The sequence below is a fragment of the Pseudopipra pipra genome, chromosome 7 (assembly GCF_036250125.1).
Source record: "Pseudopipra pipra isolate bDixPip1 chromosome 7, bDixPip1.hap1, whole genome shotgun sequence".
Classification (NCBI taxonomy): Eukaryota; Metazoa; Chordata; class Aves; order Passeriformes; family Pipridae; genus Pseudopipra; species Pseudopipra pipra.
In genome coordinates, this window is record NC_087555.1 from 310521 (window position 1) to 327817 (window position 17297).

At 40.2% G+C, this 17297-nt stretch overlaps 1 protein-coding gene across 10 annotated transcripts in view; it reads left to right on the forward strand.

The window, feature by feature from the left end:
• Nucleotides 1–17297, forward strand: part of PCNT (pericentrin) — a 75434-nt gene that overhangs the window by 44759 nt on the left and 13378 nt on the right. For 8 of the 10 annotated variants that reach the window (XM_064660125.1, XM_064660129.1, XM_064660127.1 and 5 more), the window contains 12 exons: nucleotides 1968–2195; nucleotides 3431–3601; nucleotides 4808–4960; nucleotides 5384–5554; nucleotides 5803–6921; nucleotides 9323–9850; nucleotides 10580–10676; nucleotides 11109–11263; nucleotides 13470–13667; nucleotides 13917–14090; nucleotides 14705–14900; nucleotides 16736–16949. In XM_064660125.1, the coding sequence (XP_064516195.1) occupies nucleotides 1968–2195; nucleotides 3431–3601; nucleotides 4808–4960; nucleotides 5384–5554; nucleotides 5803–6921; nucleotides 9323–9850; nucleotides 10580–10676; nucleotides 11109–11263; nucleotides 13470–13667; nucleotides 13917–14090; nucleotides 14705–14900; nucleotides 16736–16949 (3404 nt within the window). The remainder of the gene's footprint in view (nucleotides 1–1967; nucleotides 2196–3430; nucleotides 3602–4807; nucleotides 4961–5383; nucleotides 5555–5802; nucleotides 6922–9322; nucleotides 9851–10579; nucleotides 10677–11108; nucleotides 11264–13469; nucleotides 13668–13916; nucleotides 14091–14704; nucleotides 14901–16735; nucleotides 16950–17297) is intronic. The other 2 variants (XM_064660126.1, XM_064660133.1) reach the window with 1 other exon arrangement.

Below are 17297 nucleotides of genomic sequence, written 5' to 3' on the forward strand. Positions count from 1 at the left end.
GTACCAGAGCTTTTTGTCATGAAAGGAGAAGTTGAGGTTTGGAGTATATGAAGCAAAGATACTGGAATGGTGGTGATACTGTGCCTTAGCCTTCAGCTTTTGTTTGTGACCTGGTGCTTACCAAAACTTCAATGTGTAAACTACTCTAGTTACATTTCTATCTGTTTATTTATGTATAGTTTGTGGAATTGTGTACCTCAGTGTTAGAAAAGCTTGTCTTGTAAGAGCAACCGCATCTTTGATAGAGCAAATTTTCCATGCTGGAGGGCGTGGCTGAAAAAATTAACTGCTGTAGCTTTGCAACCCCTTTCAGAAAGGATGAAAACTTAACTTGGAGAAAGACACACTAGGATGGTAACTAAGCAAGTGACATTTGTAGGTAGGGTGAGGAATGCAGGCATTCCATGCCAAAAAGGAAACGTCAGGATTCGTTTGGTTGTTTAATGCAGCTGTAACATCAGGAAGTGCTTAACTCGCTGCAAACCACACCAGTTCAAGTGAACTGCTAATTCCTGCATGTAGAAGCTATAACAAGCTCACAGTTGCCCTCTCTGCTGTTCACTGGGCTCGAGGTATGTGGGAGTGGGATTATTTTGGGGAAAGAGTGCTGGCTGGTATTTGGGAGCTGCAGTGTGCTCCGTGAGGGTGAAGGTTGTGGAAGTGTTTCTTTCCTTAGCTACAGGATTGCAATACCACCTTCCTAGCAATGTGGTGTTAAAATCACACTTTTTATGTCTGAAGTGTCATAGTTTTGGGATTCTATTGTCAAAATTTTAGAGCATTAGAAAGGTTAGACTTCTAGAATATTTTTCTGTACCCAAAAGCTTTACTGTAAGGCCTTAACTGTGTTATGCTTAACAGTTGGTCAGTTGCTGATGAGATGAGAAGACAGTAAGATACATACATAATTAAGGAAATGTTTATGTGCCTGTAAGCAGTTGAAAATATGATGTTAATCACTTTTGGTTTTCTTAACCAGCCTGTGACACTCTCCATACTTATTAATTTGACTCTTTTTCTCTATTTGGCCGTGTTTTGCTGCTTTAGTAGTATCTGTATAATACTTTGAAGACATAAAGTTCTGTCTTAATGCAAAGAATTTTTATTTTATAATGTCCAAGTGGGATTTGCATCAATTCAGACACTTACTGATGAACAAAGCATTTATTTTGTGAAGTCTCATCTTCCTTGCTCATTGGTGTTGACCAGGTTATTTCTCCTTTCCAACTGCTTTCCTGCCTGAGCTTGCTTTCAATGTGCTTAATGACTTTATCACGCCTTGAGGTAGATTCTGTCACACACACCCACCAAAGCTCCTAGCCTTGCCTTCACCTTGATTACTGGGATGAATGAATGACTGTTTTCCTGCAGCTGTGTATGGTTGGATCTCAGTGAGCTCAAATTCAAAATTGGTATCCTCTTCATATTTAAATGATTTTTGGAAAAAAGAAGTACCTGTCCTATGTTGACTCCTGGGAATCTCTCTGATTTGTAAGGCATTGGGTATGTTACATTGCATATTTGTCTTTCGGTTCTTGGTATCTTCCTTTAAACAGGAATTCCTTGGAATATTGGAAGAGGGTTCTGAGGTTACAGAAATAAATCTAACGCTGTTCATAATAATTCATGTAGTCTTGGTGGTTTTTTTAATCTTAAACAAACCCCCCACACCACAAGGCTCCTTTGAGAGCATGCCTTCATCTAGTATTTTGTGAGAATACTGCAAATATTAAGAGAGAGTAATCAAATGTCTACCTAAGAGCTGCTGCCTTTGGAAAACAAGATTTCAGAAAGTTACTTTTACTTTTTCATCCTTTCTATCCACGTCTAGTTTTATTTTCACCTGGGATTTTAGCACTTCTTTAGACTGTAGTAAAACTCCACTGCTTTGACATGAAGTCACCCTTGCTTCCAATTGAAAGTTTGTTATATTGCCTGAATGTATGTACACTGTGATTTCTGTATAGGTAGAATCTTTGCAAGCAGAACTAAAGGAGAAGATGGATGATTACAATAAGCTGTTATTAGAAAAGGAGCGAAAACACCAGGAAATTACAGCTCGTGATAAAGAGATAGAAAAACTGGTGGCACAGATCCAAGAGCTGAAGTGCAGCGGTGCTGAGGTCTCCAATACTGTACATTCATTGGAAAAACAGCTGCAGAAAATGAAGAAAGTGGAAACGGAACTGAAACAAGTAATTTTTAAATCCTTATTGAAGTGGGGTGGGCATTACGTGGCAGTGGCTTTGTAGGGGTTATTGGTGGTGCTTGTGACTCCCCACACCCAGTTAAACTGGTGTATTAATGGCAGGTATCACAGCCACAGTTTTAAATAAACTCTGGTTTTACATACTCCAAATCCACTATAGAAACTTATGTACTACTTGTAATTAGTGTATGCTTATATACTACTAATAAGACTTACTCCAAGTCTTACTGTGGAGCTTGCTTTTAATAGTTGTCATGCTTGTGTGGTTCAGAGCTGCTCTTGTGCTTGTCTGGAAGTTTCTGAGAAGGTGATGTTACTGAATATTAAACACTGAGGGTCTTCATAAGTCCCTATGTCTAAAGTCATATTATCTTAATCTGTAGCCCTTCTTGCTCTGTGTCTTTAAAGCCAGATCTGTTCACCATGATCTGAAGTTTTTAGTGCTTTGTTACTACTGCAGATTTAATCACAGCTTAGAGTTAAGAATTACATTCCATTTAGCAAAAGTATTTGTCTTTGACCAAATATTTGAGTAACTTTTTTTTTTCTACCATCTTAAAGTAAATGTTCAGTTTCCTGCCAACAGTTTTCCTTGGTTGAGTATTGCTGGGAGCTTTGTAGAGATCTTTTTGCCCACAATCACATAATAGGAGGTTATAGAGAAGGTGGAGTCAGACTTGGAGGTGCATAGTGAAAGGATGAGAAGATATGAGTATAAACTGCAACAGGGGCAATCCCAATTCAGTGGTAGGGTGAAGGGGTCCTACTGGGGGCAGCCAGATATTGAAAAAGGGGGCTCAGAGTGGCAGTGATGCCTCTGCCGTGTCAGAATGCCCTGAGCAGAGCCAAGTTGGTTCTCCTTTGAGTCAGATGCTGGACCAAGGAGCTCTAGAGACCTTTCCCAGCTTAAGCCTTTCTGTGGTTTTATCCACACATACAAAAGCCATACCCATTCATTTTCTGTCTGCCTTGGATTGGATGGAGACTGTGGTGCTGCTGTTGGCAAGTTTTTTTTTATTAGAAAAAATAAAGGAGTAAAACTTCAGTGAGCTAAAACACTGAATTGTTTTGAATTCCTATTTCTTTATAGGCTGTTGAGATTATGTGCTTTTCCTGTACTGGGTTTGTCAGGGACGCTGAAGTGTTTTGGCAGCATTGTTCTGGTTAGGAAGGTTTCTATGTTGACAGCAATTAATTCTAACATGATTTTTTTTTTTTCAGGATAAAGAGGCATTGCAACAGCAGCAGTACAATAACCTGATCCAGATCTCTGCTCTGCAGTCTAAGCTGGATGAAGCAAGGCACCGAGTGCCAGTGGATGGCAGTTCTGCCCCTGTGCTGAAGGAGCAGCTACAGGCAGAGCAGGAAGCACTTCAGGCCAAGGAGAGAGAGGTGAGAGCTTTAGTAGAGCCCTGCAGACTCTTGAGTTGCTCTCGTAATTGCATAAATATTTTGTACACACTTATAGCTGGGAATTTAATTCATTCAAACCCGAATGATTTAATGTATTAATAAATGTGCCTTCTTACCCAGAATTCTCTGTGCTTTGGCCTTAACTAACCTTCCTTTTTCTTACTTTGTTTTGTATTCATCTCCTTTCCCACTGGAAATTGTCTTGTGATGGTTCTCATCACCTTTGAGACTGATCAGTATCAGTTGTAAACTGATTTCCCTTTCCTTCCAAAGTTGAAGTGGAGCAGAAGGTAGACAGCTTTTTGTTTGACTTTGAGAATGAGGGATAGCTCTTGTCACATTATTTGGAATTTCTATTGGATTTACATGCATGGATGCATACAAAACCCTGCTGTATGTTTACATTATTATTATTATTACATAATTATTATAATATCTATGATATAGAAACATCCGGTCCAGTTCAGGATGTGCAAAGAAGAAAAATGGGATGATCCTCCAGTCAATTGTACACCATTCTTTCAAGAGCAGTAAGATAATAAAAATTGATTTCTTACAGATGGGATTTCTATGTCTCTTATGAAGTTTAACTTCAATAGTCAGATTCCCAAAGCCCCTATACCTTGCTACCCATTATGGCAAGAGATGATAAAACCTGCGGATGGCAAAATCACACTGCTTCCACTGCTCTTTCAAACACAGGAATATGTGGTTACTGACTCATCTGTTTGATGTCTCTTACTGGGATTGGCACTTCAATGCTAATTTTTGTCTTCTGGGAGGAGGAGAATGGTGTTTATGTTAACTGTGATTAAGTTGCACATCCAATGCTAATATGTCTCCTATTGTTACTGCAAACTACATCAGTCAAGCCTTGGTTGTTCACAGTACAGGTTAACATATCTCATGTGAGCAGTTATATATATATTTTTTTTTTTTTTTAAAGAAAATAGAAACCCACCTTTGCAGTACTTTGGTTTTACAGATGCGGAGCTGGAACACAAGTTTCTCACTCTGTTTTTATGTCTCAGGTATTCCACTAGTTCAGCTTGATTAGAGTCTAAATCATAGAAATTGCTGAAGTTACTTGTTGTCATTAAGTAAGACAATGAATGAACTTTTATCTTTTCTACTTAAATAAGAGGACTTAATTGAAACAACTATGCATTTTCTTCTTTTTTTTAGATTGCAAGCTTGCTAGACCAACTACACCAATATAAAGACAACTTGAGCAGTAAAAACGAGGAGATATTGCAGCTGAACTTGCAGTTAGAGATACAAAAAAACCTTAGCACTTCCAGCATCAGCCAGCTTCAGGTAGAGAATGCACACTTGAAGGTAGGTTTTCTAGCGTGCACTGGCTAAAATGTCAGAAACCTTCTATCTTGAGTGTTATAGTCATCATCTCATGATGTTGTAAACAGATAATTGATTTGTTTCTCTTGCCAGGGGAATATTGCATTACTGTTACAAGACTAATGCTGGGTATTTTAGAACCAAAGCCCACCAATAGTCTAGATTCATACTTGTAGCATTATCTTCTACATTTGATTTAAATCAGAAGCTTGGGTAATTTTCTGGGTTGTGGCAGTCTAATCTGGTGGTACAAACTCAAATAAAATAGCTGTAGTTGTGTTCCTGAGTTCTTCAATGTTATAGTACAGAGGAGAATGTTTAAATAAAGCCCCTAGTTCTGTTCTGCCATTAGGTTGAGAGAGGAAGTCAGTCCTTTCTAATGAGATTGTTGCTTTTCCTGGACAGGAGGATCTAACAAAACTTCATGTGAAGCAAAGTCAGAACCTGGGTATTAATGATTCCTCAGCTTTGTCATTCCCACAAGCACTACTTGAAGAGAAGAATCAAGAAATCGATCACTTGAATGAGCAGATGAAGAGACTCCAGCTCGAGCTACAGAATGCTCTGGAGAATAAAGTAAGAGTGCTTACTGTATGTTCATTGCTTGATTTTTGGGGGGAAGCAAGGTGAGCAGAATCTTATGGTAAATGAAATCTGTTTGATAACTCTCTTAGGAAAGTAGAGATTATTTTGAGTAGCTACCAGCTGAAGCGTGCAGTTCTTCCTGGTGTTGAACGTGTGACTCAGAAGAAAAATGTAAACTCTATGTGCAATAGTAATTGTGTCTACATGCAGTAATATTCAGTCATTATCCTTCTGCTTAGGTTGTGGAAGACCAAAAATCTGAAATTGAAGAACTCAAATCACTGGTCGAGCACCTTCGCGTTGACCAGGAGAGGCTGCGTAAGGACAAGGATGAAGAGGTAGAGCAACTCCATGGAGTAATTGAGAAGCTTCAAAAAGAACTGGCACAGTTTGGACCAGTTTGTCATGAAGATAGTGACAACCAAGATGACTTCTATCAGGTTGCATTGGGAAAGCCAGTGGAAAACCTTCAGAATGAGTTGAAGAAGGGACTGGTGGATTGTCAGGATGATCCCGATCCAAACAGAAGCAGTGCATCACTACTCTCCAAAGTGAGAGAACTTCAGGAGGAACTGGAGCTTGTCTCAGCTGCTAGACAAACTCTGCAGCAGCAACTGGAAGAGAAGGAACTGCAGTTCAAAATGGAAGTGGAAATTCTGGAGAAAAAATGCCAACAGTTGCGAGAGTCATCAGAGCAGTATGTTGCAGAGCTAGCCTCTCTGAGAATCCAGCACGAGGCACTTCAGGAGGAATACAGCCTTTCCCAAACACGTTTGTCTCAGAGAGAGGTTGAAACAAAGCTAACTGAATCTCGAGTTCAAGAACTTGAAGATACCGTGAGAGAAAAGGAAGCAAATATTCTAGAGAAGGAGATGCAGATTAAGACAATGGCGGATCAAAGAGAAGCTGACACCACCGAGCTGCAGTATTTAACAGAAAAGGCAGCAGAGCTGCAAACTGAGTTGGAAAAGAAAGATGCAAGTCAGGCACAAGATGTTTATAGTCTTCAATTAGAAGTTTCTAGACTGGATTTCCAGGTGCAAGCACTGAATCAGAAAGAAGTAGCTTATTTGAGAGAAATCAAGGAGCTACAAGGTAGCACTGCAAAACTGAAAGATCAAATCAAGGCCCATATGAAAGAGCTTGAAGCCTTACGATCGGAAAGAGCTGAAGTTTCCCAGTTGGAGTCACACCAGCTACAGGAGCAACTAGGTCACAAAGGGACTAACTTTCTCAAGCCATTCTGCCAGAGAGAAAGAAAAGGAGTAGCCCTTAAAAAGGGAATGGAGGAATTAGAAGAACTGGAAGCAAATAATGATCAGTCATTCCCAGTACTGGCTTCCCCTACTGCTAAACTGGTATATGATTTGTTTCTTAATAGTATTTTTTTGTTGTATAAAGCCTTATAGTTTATCCTTCTGTGTGCTGTAAGAAAGGGAGAAGGTGAATACTGTGACATAAGGATGGCTGTGGTGAGTCAGTTGAAGGGTCTGTCTGTCTCTGTCCTTTCTCCAGCAATAGCTACAGATGGATGCCTGGAAGGGCTAAGAATAGGGCAAGCACCCACAGAAACCTTATCCAGCTTTTCTGAGCTGGGTGTGGTTTTGACCATGGATCCTAAGGTATGTTTTGGGTGTAGATTACAAGGAGATGGCAGTGGGGGAGCTGCAGGGGGCCCAGGGCTGCTCCATGCTGGGCACAGCTATGTCCACCACAGGACACAGCCAAGCCCACTATCCATATATGTGGCACTGCCTGAAAAAACATATTTCAGAGACCAAAATGCTGGACAGGCAGTGAGGAGTAAGGGGGGAAAAAAGTGTGAGAAAGAGCCCATGGAAAAGACCATGCTAGAGCAGAGGTAGAAGCAAGAGGAGTTTGGGATCAATGAGCAAGCCTGGGAGAAAAGGTGGGAGGGAGCTCTTTCAGTATTTGTCTTTGTTTCTTGCCATCCAGCTGCATTTGAGTGGCAATAGATTAAATACGTATTCCTCAAGTACAATCTATTTTGCCTGTGAGAGTAGTTAGTAGGTGATATCCTTTTCTTTTTCTCCATCCATGAGCTCTTTCCATCATATTTTTTCACTCCTGATCTGTTGAGGAGGGAGACTGAGAGCACAGCTGGGTGGGCATCTGCAAGCCAACCAAGGTCAACCCACCCTGACCTACCAAGACTGTGTTTGCCATCCTTTATGGCTGTATTGGAGAACTACCTGAAAATACTTCATGTCTCTTTTTTTGTTTTGGTTTTTTTTTTTTTTTTTTTTTTTTTTTTTTAGAAATCTGTGACTCTTTCTTGTAATTGTTCTGAATCTTTCCTAGAACCATTTGCTCCGAATAACCTGATCTTATTAAACTCAATCACTCAATTTTAGAGAGCAGTAGGACCCAGGTGACCCTTTTTTCAAAGAGCTGTCATGCATTGACTTACCGTCTTTTAAGGCTGGCTTAGAGAGGTGATAAGTGTTAGTAAGAGGGCTTGTATGAAAAAAGAGTTTGAGTGCTTATGTGGATTTTGGGGGTCCTGATTGGCAGTATGATATGGATATAAACATTCAAGGTAGTTGACTTATTTAAAGAAATTATAGGATAAGTACCATGTAAAACGACGTGTTAATTCTTAAAGCAGAATGAAGAGTGTAGCCGTGCAAAATGTGACCATTCCTGGTGCTTGTATTTTTATCTGCCTAGAAGTTCTAGTTTGCATCAGTGCCATTTGCCTGGGGGATACTGTACATTCAGGGTCTGTCCCAGAAATCCCTCAGGAAAAGGAAACAGGTGGGAAGAGTGTTGAATGACCTATGCAGACTGATATACTTCAGACCACTGAATGTGTCTGTACAAGGCAGCAGACTTCTGTCTGATGGCTACTGGACCATGTTGCTTATACAGGTAGGGATTTTTAGATCCCCATTTAAGGAACACAAGTAACTTAGGGTTCAGTGAAGAGAGAGCTGGTAAAATTTTGAGGGACATAAAGCTTTGCTGGAATTCTGAGGGCAGTTAAATGATTTAAAAATAATTTTTCGAGTAGAAACTGAGATTCTGAAACGTTTAATTGATGTCTATATGTCAGTATTATGTATTTCCATAGTTTATGTGCTAAGAGTTTTAAAGTAGGCTGAGGAGGGATGGTCATCAAAGTTGGAGAATGTTGAGTCAAAGTAAGTAAACTGTTGTGTCTTCAAGCATTCATTACAATAGACTTTTTCCTATGGATATGCTCATCCCAGTATTGGAAAAAGTACAATATTGGCAGCATTCTTAGAGGAGCAAAGAACCCTCATACTGTTATTCTTGGGTTCAAAAGTGGAAACAGTGTGAAAATCAGGAAATGTCTTAAAATGAAAGCTGGAGGAGCAGTGAGAAGAGGGAAGTACTTGCAGCCAGCACTAGGCTTAAAATAGGCTAGGACTTAGCTAAGAGGGATGATTAACACAAAAGGATTAAGGTGATGGTCTAAGATGAGAGAGAAAACAATTATTCACTGTATCTGACAATGTAAGAGGTATGGAGGATGAAATTAAATTTCCATGTTGACAGGTTTAAAATAAACTAAAATATCTTCTCAAATAGTGCATCATTTAGACTCAGCCACAGAATTGAAGAGGTCAAAATTTTAGCTTAAAATTACTTAGATGAAGCGCCCGAAGGAAAAAAATCACCCAATTTTAAAAGATCTTTTTTAAACACATTTCTCAGCTTGTAAAATCATATTCAAATTCCATTAAACAATTACTATGTGTTATTTCATTGTAGGAAAAAGATGAAGTTCTGTTTGACTTGGCAACTCACAGCACAAATCCAAAAACTCAGATTAAGCAATCACAAGAAAACATCTTGCTTCAGGAGTTGGACGTGATCTACAGCTCTGAAGAGGATCAAGATTTGAAAAAGCATTGCCAGCAAATGCTGGAAATTCGCCAAACGCCTGACTCTCCAAAACACAATTTGGACATAGACAAAGACATTTCAAAAGACTTTCAGAATTTAGTTGCAAGTATGTGTTCCTGGGGCTCGCCTGAAATCATGAGAAAACAAGATTCAAGCATGGAACTTCAACCAGTGCTTCACCTGACGCCCTTTTCAGAAGTTGAAAACACGGATTTTGAAATTATGCACACAAGGTCATCCCTGCAAGGAGATAATTCTGTATCACTGGGATATTCTAGGCTGGCTGACAATGGCAGTGGGGATGCAGTGGTGGGAGTAGGCAGAAAATCTCCAGCTTTCTCTGAAAGCACCTATTCTGTTGATGATGACGAAGACATGCGGAAGAAGATTTTGGTAAGCGTTATTTCAAGTCTGGTTTAATTCTTATTAAACAAGACTGCTCAGCTCTGTCCCCCTGGGATCCTTGATGGGCCATTGGCTCCAAGGAGTAGAAACCTACACAGTGTTGGGGGTGGGTCCAGTAATGTTGTTAATTCCTCTCTTACTGTGATAATAACTGATAAACTTGATAAAGTTTATCAACTTGATAAAGCATGATAACACTTCATGTGCCAGAATTGAGCTAAAACCTGTAAAACCTTTGCTACCACAGTACTCAGTGTACTGAAACAGCTCCCCACTTACAAATATCTGTTGTTGAGTGTTAGCAGAGTCTCTTTCAAAATTGGAGAATAGAGGGATTTTTTTTAATGGAAATATTTTATTTATTATGTATGTGTATATATATATTTATATATTGTCTATATCCTGTAATTTCACAGGAAGATAAAGTCTGTACTTAAGAAAATTTATTTTCAGTTGTATATTTTTGTGCCTTGCTTTTGAGGGGCAATTAAATATAAATACATGTCTGTTTCTTAAGACTGTTAAAAGAGGGAAAAATTGGGATGGAATGGCTTCCAGAGAGCACCAGGGTTGCATTCATTGTGGTATTTACCATTTCTAATATTATGATCAAGTAGGCATTTGCTAAGATCTGCACTAGTAACAAAGTTATCATGAATGCAGAAAACAACAGCTGGACTCAGAAAACTAAATAAATGTGAAAATTTTATTTCCAAGCAGATGAGAGAGGCTGATAATCTGACTTTAACCCCTTCTGATTTACAAGATGATGTAAGATCAAGAGCATCTGTGATGAGCAGTGGATGTGGCAGCAGTAAGTTTAACTTTGTAGATTCCTTTCACCATATGTTAACTTTATTATAAAAACATTATGTTTTTCCTCTTTCTCCCATTTTCTTTTACTTTTAGGTCTCTTATTGGAAAGCTGTGCCTCTGGCAGGGTGTTCTTTGTTTAGAAACATTTGTATATTTGTGCCTGCTTTTACCTTCTCATCTTTATACACTGAAAAGGGGGCAGGGGGCTTGAGTCCTCTTTTTAACTACAACACTTTCTCTGGTGCTAAACACAACTTCTTGCCTTTTAACTTGTTTAAGTTAGTTAAAATCTTAACCAACCAACTTGATCTGACCCTGCAGTCAGACTGGGAGAAGATATCATGGTTATTTTGCAAGTGGTTGTTCTGGTTTCAGGTTCTTTTCATATTTATAAAACTTGTGGGCGTGGGGGGGTTGTCTGTTCCTTCAGATACCAGCTCAAATTTGGCAGCTAAACTAAAGCAGGAGCTCCAAACATCAGACCACCTAGATGCCAGTGTCATGGCTTATCTGCGGTACCGTGGAGCGTTCCCAGATGTTATGGAATCAATGAAAGAGAAGGAAGTACTTTCACCACAGCTGAAGGTAATGTATGATTAATACAAGCAGAGCAGCAGATTAAAACTGGACAGCGAAAATGAAGTGCTACCAGGAAAGGGAGTTGGCTGCTACATTTACGCTGAAAACTGCCCTGTAATGCTTTAAACTTTGAGTTGGTTATGGTTCTTGAGTCATTTTTCATCTCTTGTGGCAAAATTACTGGCATTTGCTTGTGCTTGCTGCAGCTGAACTAGTTTTGCTGGGATAGCACTGGTGATGTTTCGGAATGTGGTGGTTCAAGGGCTGGTTGATCTGTTTTATGGGTTTGTCTTGGAGGCTTCATAGATAGCTGTTTCAGGAGCAACCATAGCTAGCTGAGATCATACTGCCCTGCCTGTTCTTGTCATTCTGATGTGATGGAGAGCTGTGGAAACACCTTTGCAAGGTGTGGAGGGATATTTCAGAGTCAGTTCAAGGAGCATGAGGAATACACAGAAGACTGAGCAGTGAGTGCTCACTCTAGACAGAAAGGCAAGCTGAGGAAAGTGTGTGCCTGGCATTCTTTGGTTTGGTGAACAAGCTGAACAAGCTCTCAGCCATTCCAAAAATTCCAGCTGTGGAAAGGGAGAAATTCTCACCTATGAGGCTGATAAGTGCAGTAGGTTATAGTGACTTCTTGAGTAATAAGAAACTAGAAGAAATACACTTCCTAGAAAGTGAGTGCTGCCTCCTAATACACTTAGCAGGTTCTTGCAGCTTGCTCAGCACAGTGTAGGAAGATTTGTGCAGTGCAGTAAGGCAGTGCAGGGGCAAGGCAAGCTTGAATTCAAACTAACTTTAACTGACTGACACAAAACTCCCAGGATGAAGGAGACTGGGCCTTCATCGCTGCTCAAGTCAGAAGGAGGAACCTTCCCCTGCCCTCTGGAGGGGCCCTTCATAACAGACATGATGTTCTAGGGTTGGAGAAGGAAGAGCATGTGGAGTAACTGGAGTGATCCGGGAAAAGCCAACCATGCAAAGCTGGTGCAACCACCCGCTGGCATTAGAACCAGAGCTACCAGAAAAGCACATAAGGTGTTTATTAACTGGAGATTCCTTACTGAGAGGCACTGAAGCACCCAGTGAGGGCCGTGGGGCACTGGCACAGTTTGTGCAGGGAGGTGGTGGATCCCTAGAAGCATTCAAAATTAGGTTGGATGGGGCTTTGAGCAAACTGAACTAATAGAAGATGTCCCCCGTGCCCCTGGCAGGGGAGGTGGACTAGATATGGTCTTTAAAGGTCCCTTCTAACTGAAAACCATTCTATGATTCTGTATCTAAAAAACCAATAATTCTCTAAAGCGTAGTCTCAGAGCCGTCCCAGAAGAGTGAATTTTATTTTACCTTAAGTAACAGGTTTATTTTTTTATTTAGTTTCTTTTATGGATCATCAATCTAGACTTTACTGGCTGTAAGATCTGAGTGCATATTCCAGTACTAAATGTTTTGTTTAAACACTTTACTTGTGCTTCTGATGTTATTGTTCACTAAAGGTTCTATTGGTTCTTGAAGTAATCACTATTTTGGTTCCGGGGATGGAAAAGCAACTCAAGTTGGTTCAAAAGTTAAGTCATTCAAATAAGTGCAAGGAAAGAATATCAAGAGTTAAAGAAAAGTACTCTATGTTGTTGTTGTTGTTAAAGTGAGTAGCGGTGAGGAACAACTTCACATGGAAGCTGGCATATTTCTAATGAGATGTGTGTAAGAAAAGGACCTAGATTCCAGTGACCTTCCTTGAAAAGAGGCCAGGAAACATCTGTGCATGATGTAATAGTTTGTGAAGAGGGAATTTATTTAAAATATATTATTTGGCCTGACAGTGTCAGAGGAAACAATTTCCACTGTGTAAATTATTAAAACTGATTATTTTGGGAGATATTATTTGTACATAATTGGCTAAATTAAGCCAAAGTTGTCTAAATACACAATTCAGTTTTCTGGTGGTTTAGCTACATGGCTTCAGACTTGACAGAATTTCATTTATTCCCAGGAAGGTTAGCTAAATAGTTCAGAAACAACACAGTGAAAGTACAGCCCTCTGGCATAATTGTATATTAATAATTTATGCTCAATTGCATATTAGCGTGCTGATGTACTCAGCCACCTTATTTTTGTAGTGCTGTCCCATTCTGTTCTTACACTCTCTCAGGATGCTGACGCCTGTTTCCATTTCTGGTTTGTTTGTTTTTGGTTTTTTTTACCTTCTCAGACTGTGCTGAAGATGGTATACGAGGAGAGCCGCAAAATATTGGCTTTGTCAGAACATCCCTTTGGTTTCAGGGAGCTGAAGGACGTTCCTCAGACCCAAGCGGCGGTGGAGGGCTGGCGGAAGGAGGGCTTAGCCCTGCTGGATGCTATACAGTCCCTGAGGGATTACCTTGGCAAGGTGGCAGAGAGAGGAGACAAGGTATGGCAATCAAATATCCTTTAAAGCAGGGTAACCTGGTTTTTTATATATAGAAATGTATATTGTTATGAGGTTTGTGTGTGTGTGTTAGGAGTAAGGGACTCTTTTCCTTTCTGAGATTCAAACAGTACTCTTTAAACACTTTTGGTCTGCTTAAGTTAACAGGTATACTCTTACACAGTAAAGGTATGAAAGACACTGGGTTAGAGATTGAGAGAGATGCCATTTAAAAAAGAATTATTTTAACAGGAAACTTCAGGTGTTGCTGCTGACTGGAGAGGAGAGCTTCTGCAAGCAGTACAGAGCGTGTTTGAGAAGGAGAGAAGCGTGTTGCAAATTGACTTGAAGTCTCACTTCTCCAATCCTGCATCTGGTGATGCAGGTTCATTAATGGAAAAACTGGAGTATATAATGAAACAGCAAGTAAGAAAATCTCTTAAAGTGTTCTGCCCATAAATCACTTCTTTATTCCCTGTTATTTCTTTTAAAGTTGTGGTTTTGGTTTTTTTTATTGCTTCTGTTGTTAAATCTTATCTTGTGTATTAAAACAGATAGTGTGGGATCAGTAGGCTTTTTAGAGTCTCTGCTTTCGTACCATTTTTCCCAGACTTTGCACATTGTGCTACAAAGCCTATTGGTTATTTTAGCTGACTCCAGAAAGACTGGAATAATGAGTAAGAAATATTTGATAGAATTCTTTCCTTCCCTCCCGTTTATCTAGAGCTTCACAGACTTCTCTTGCCAAGGATATATATCGAACTAATTCCGAATCTGGGATTTTTTTTGCTGATAATATTTAGTTTTTAGGTTGTGGCCAGATAGTCTGTAGTAACTGTTATGTATTAAACAGTGTAAAGCAAGTGAAGTGGGGGTTTTCTTACATAATGTTAACATTTTGAGTTAATATGAAGCATAAACTTTATACAGTGCTTTTGTATAAAACTTGTACTGCTGCTGGAACCCTTTCCTTAGAGTTTATCTTTGCAGAACACATGGAAATAGCCTTGTGGATTGAACAGGCCTTGGTTTGTTTCCAGGAGGAGCAGAGGCAGATGGTTGTAGAGCACCTTTTCTCCTCGGACCGGAATAGCTTGCTCTCGGAAATCCAGGACCTCCGAGCTCAGCTCCGCATGACACACCTGCAGAACCAGGAGAAGCTCCAGCAGTTACAGGAAACTCTTACCAATGCAGAAGATCATGGGAACAAACAGGAGCACCACCTTCGGAGGAAAGGTGACTCTTATTACCTGTCTGCTATGTCAGTTCTTTCTGACTTCTGCGTCAGTTCCTTTTTACCTTGAAGGTAAAAAGCAAAAAAAGATGTTTTGCAAAGAAGCAGGTGCTGTACAGTTCTTCAGTTTTACTAATGCACTCAGGTTGCTACGATGTGAGCAGAGGAAGGGATTTTTCTTTCTAATATCAGTAGTAAAGACAAATCTGTGAAAAGCAAAGACAAAGCCAGGCAGAGAGGGACCTGGGAGTTTGGATTTGACAGGAAGCTGAACAGGAGCCAGAGTGTGCCCAGGTGGCCAAGAAGGCCAATGGATCCTGGCCTGGCTCAGGAACAGAGTGGCCAACAGGTCCAAGGAAGTGATTCTTCCCCTGGACTCAGCGCTGGTGAGGCCACCCCTGGAGTGCTGTGTCCAGTTCTGGGCCCTCAGCTCAGGAAGGACATGGAGGGGCTGGAGCAGGGCCAGGGAAGAGCAGCAAGGCTGGTGAAGGGACTGGAGCACAAGTGCTATGAGGAGAGGCTGAGGGAGCTGGGGCTGTTCAGCCTGGAGAAGAGGAGGCTCAGGGGAGACCTCCTCACTCTCTACAACTCCCTGACAGGAGGTGGGAGCCAGGGGGGGTTGGTCTCTTTTCCCAGGCAATGATCAGCAAGACAAGAGGGCTGGGTCTTCAGCTGTGCCAGGGGAGGTTTAGGTTGGATATTAGGAAGAATTTCTTTACAGAGAGGGTAATGAGCCATTGGAATGGGCTGCCCAGGGAAGTGGTGGATTCTCCGTCCCTGGAGGTTTTTAAGACAAGACTGGATGTGGCATCAGTGCCATGGCCTAGTAACTGCAGCAGTAGTGGATCAAGGGTTGGACTTGATGATCTTGAAGGTCCCTTCCAACCCAGCTGATTCTATGAAACTTTTAAAATAGCCTGAAGCAATAGAAGCCTGTATGCAAGTAGTGCATACAGGAAAAAACCCAGCAAGGACAGTAAAATACCCCTGTTTGTTTTCAGGAAATTGTTTATATATATGTTTGCTAGTATGGAATCATAGAATCATTTAGGTGGGATAAGACCTTTAAGGTCGTGGAGTCCAGTCATAAACTTAACACTGCCAAGCCCACCCCTAAACCATGTGCCTGACTAAATAAGCAAGCCTGGTTTTCACTGCAGGTTCCCTTTAGATAATAAAGAAACCAAATGCAAGTGTCCTTGATCAAATAAACATATCTCTTCAAAGCAAAGCACTGCTTTTTCCTTGTTTTTGTTTTTTCCTTTACTATCATTCAGCCACTTAAAAACTTATTAATACCAACACATGCACTGTCCAATAGAGGGAATTCTCTGGAAATCCAGAAGTTTATTGCTAATTTTGTTTACAATAAACATATTTACATTACATAATACTGCAGACATAGGTACATTCATTATTTTTTAAATACTTATCAAATGACAACCTCCAAATTTGGGGAAAGTTGTTTCTAGTACTGAACAGAGCTGGCAAAAGATAGGTTTTATTTAGTGACTCGTGTCATAAAATAGCTCTGTAAGTGGATAGGTTTGCTTGGGGTTTAGAACCCATTAGTAACAGGTTACTTACAGTATATCACAATCATAGAGTCATAGTCTCACCCAGCTTTCATGTTCTGCTCGCTTTGCTTGGTCCATTAGCAGCAGAGCTGCAGTGTATCTTTGTGCATCTTTCCTTTCATGTTTTGAAAGAAATTAATTCTCCAGACAAGAACACTTTAATACAGCTGATTTTTTTTTCCCCCCAATTTGAATTAGTGTGACATAATATTGTCAATTTATCTATAATATAAGTAAGTGCTAATGTTTTCTTGTCCTAGTTGAATTATTGGAATATAAGCTTCAGCAGGAAAAATCTATTGTAAGTGACTTGCAGAGCACTCTCTCCGAAGAGCAGAAAAGAGCCTCTGGAACATGTGATCTCCTGAACCAAGAAAAAGCAGCCCTGAAATCAGCACTTCATGAAAGTAAGCAAGAGAATGAAAGGTTGCAGAAATCCCTGGAAGAGCTTCAGAGGGAAATAAATCAGTTACGGTGAGAAGTAGATTTATTAATTTATTTGATTTATCAGCAGGTCTGAGAGAGCTTTGTAGTAATTGGACACACAAATGGCTTAACACTTGGAAACATAGGGAGGAAAACTAACCTCTCTCACTTTTCTGGGATATGTTTTCTTTACTAGCTTCTGTCATCCCTGGGTATGTTTCCTTCCCCACTCCCTTCCTAGTGTATGCCAATGTTTTTCTTTCCTCTCACAGGACAACAGCTTTGCTCTGCCAGGACAAATAACTTCTCCCTATCTTTGTTACTAAATAGAGCAATTCTTCTAACTTGGCTTGCAGGGAGGTAAATGATTTCAGATGCTAAATAGTTGCGACTTGA